General features: G+C 43.4%; 1 protein-coding gene across 1 annotated transcript; it reads left to right on the forward strand.

The window, feature by feature from the left end:
• Window positions 1–3: 3 nt before the first annotated feature.
• On the forward strand, window positions 4–531 carry PITX1 (paired like homeodomain 1; the record flags this gene model as incomplete). Its single annotated transcript, XM_009646858.2, has 1 exon — window positions 4–531. A coding segment is annotated over one exon (528 nt), but the record flags the coding sequence as incomplete, so codon positions are not given.
• Window positions 532–2,324: the final 1,793 nt, after the last annotated feature.

A 2,324-nucleotide genomic window follows, 5' to 3' on the forward strand; every position in this document is an offset into this window, starting at 1 on the left:
AAGAACCGCCGAGCCAAGTGGAGAAAGCGGGAGCGGAACCAGCAGATGGACCTGTGCAAGAACGGCTACGTGCCGCAGTTCAGCGGGCTGATGCAGCCCTACGACGACATGTACGCCGGCTACCCCTACAACAACTGGGCCACCAAAAGCCTCACCCCGGCGCCGCTGTCCACCAAGAGCTTCACCTTCTTCAACTCCATGAGCCCCCTCTCCTCGCAGTCCATGTTCTCGGCGCCCAGCAGCATCTCCTCCATGAACATGCCCTCCAGTATGGGCCACTCGGCCGTGCCGGGCATGGGCAACTCCGGCCTCAACAACATCAACAACATCAGCGGCTCCTCGCTCAACTCGGCCATGTCCTCCCCGGCCTGTCCCTACGGGCCGCCGGGCTCGCCCTACAGCGTCTACCGGGACACTTGCAACTCCAGCTTAGCCAGCCTCAGACTGAAATCAAAGCAGCACTCCAGTTTCGGCTACAGCAGTTTGCAAAGCCCCGGCTCCAGTCTAAACGCCTGTCAGTACAACAGTTGACGGACTTGACACAAACCACCTCCGACAAACACCGCCGACAACGCAAAGCAGAAGCAAAGCGACGTTTAACGGAAAAGAGAGAAAAAAAATATAAAGAAATACCCGATGATGATTAAAAGCAAAACCCGAGCAAGTGAGAGAGGAAAGGGAAAAAAAAAACCAAAAACCAAAACAAAACACCACCCCAAAAAAAACCCAAAAACCCACCCAAAAGCTCCGCGGACTTCGTCTGTCTCAAAAAAAAAAAAAAATAATAATGCAAAGCAACGATGCAACCAACAAAACAGCGCTTTAAAACCAAAATCAAAACAAAGAAAAAAATTTAAAACCAAACCGTCAAAAACCGTAAACGGACCAGAAAACTTTTGCAAGAGACACCGAAATCTGGTACATGGATGAGTTGCAATTTTTCTCTGGATTATGCGGGTTGTATGTGTTTACTTGAACTTGCACAGGAGTTGGTACGGCGGCCGCTTCCCGGGGGAGGGCGGCGGGGAGAGGCCCCGGTGGCGCGGGCTGGGGGACGGTTCTTGGCCGCTTGTCGCACGGGGAGAGTTCGGTTGATGTTTACCACTGAGACACAGAATCACACGCGAAAAAAAGAAAAAAAAGAAAAAAAAAAAAAAAAGGAGGGGGGGGGGGGAAAATATAATTCGCAGAGTAGATTCTGCGGGGAAAAATGGTTAAAATATTAGGTATGAAACTATTAAAAATAATAATGACAAGGGTCAACCACTTATATAAGGTTATATTTATATCTACCGTTGCATTGTGCCGGATCATTGTCCTTGGCCGTTGAATAAACTGTTTTTAAAATGCATGATTCTTGATGTTTTTTTCTTTAGTTGGAAGCTCTAATCCAGTCATTCCTGATACTAAGCAGCTCCAGGTTCCTACCTCTTCATCCTTTCCAAAAGACTGCAGTACCCCGCTTGTGAGAGAGCACAGAAAGCCTCCAGCGATGCGAAAACTGCTCAGCGTTCTCCCCATCCAAAGTCTTATCCTGATAATGAAATTATCATTCATCTTTATTTAAATTCAGGGAGGGTGTGGGGGTTTCTCTTTAAAAAAAAAAAAAAAAGGCAAAATCTAACCCCCTTCTAGAGTGACTAGGGAAAAAATAAAAGAGGAAAAATGGTCTGTTATGAAGTGAATCCAGATACTGCATCTCTGCTCGAGAAACGGCGAGCCTCGGCCTCCGGAAAGGTTGCTTAGCAAAGCTGAAAGCGTTCCTTGCTTTTCGAACTGTGAAGGGAAAACAAGGAACAAAAAAAAAAAAAAAACCAAACAAAAAAACCGATCTTAAGGTGTTATTATCTTAAGGTGTTATTATGTAAATGTAGATATTTTAACAAGTGCTTGTTGGCAAAAAAGAAAAAAACCAAACAAACATGGAAATGATAAATATGATTTTTATTAATACGCATAAAAAACGCATATGAAGTTTAATTGCAGGCATATTTGTTGCTTATTTTTGTCGATACTTATTACCTGTAGATGACAAAGAACCATAATATAAAATGCACACGGTACTTCTTTCCCAGTGTATTTCACACCTGTGGTAAACGTTACGCTGGATGTTTCAGTTATGCTGTTGTGGATGAGGATGCAGTATATATATTGTTTTATAAGTTATGTTTTGTGATTTTATTTTTTTTTTTCAAAATTAAGAGCATGGGAATAAAAAAAAAACGAACGAAAAAAAAAAAACAAAACGGAAACGAAATCTAGAAATGCCTTTAATGTTCTTTTCTGGCTGTGTTTAAGAGACCGACTGAATAGGAAGAAAAGCA

Source organism: Egretta garzetta, unplaced genomic scaffold, assembly GCF_000687185.1.
Source record: "Egretta garzetta isolate BGI_Z169 unplaced genomic scaffold, ASM68718v1 scaffold439, whole genome shotgun sequence".
In the NCBI taxonomy this organism is placed as follows: domain Eukaryota; kingdom Metazoa; phylum Chordata; class Aves; order Pelecaniformes; family Ardeidae; genus Egretta; species Egretta garzetta.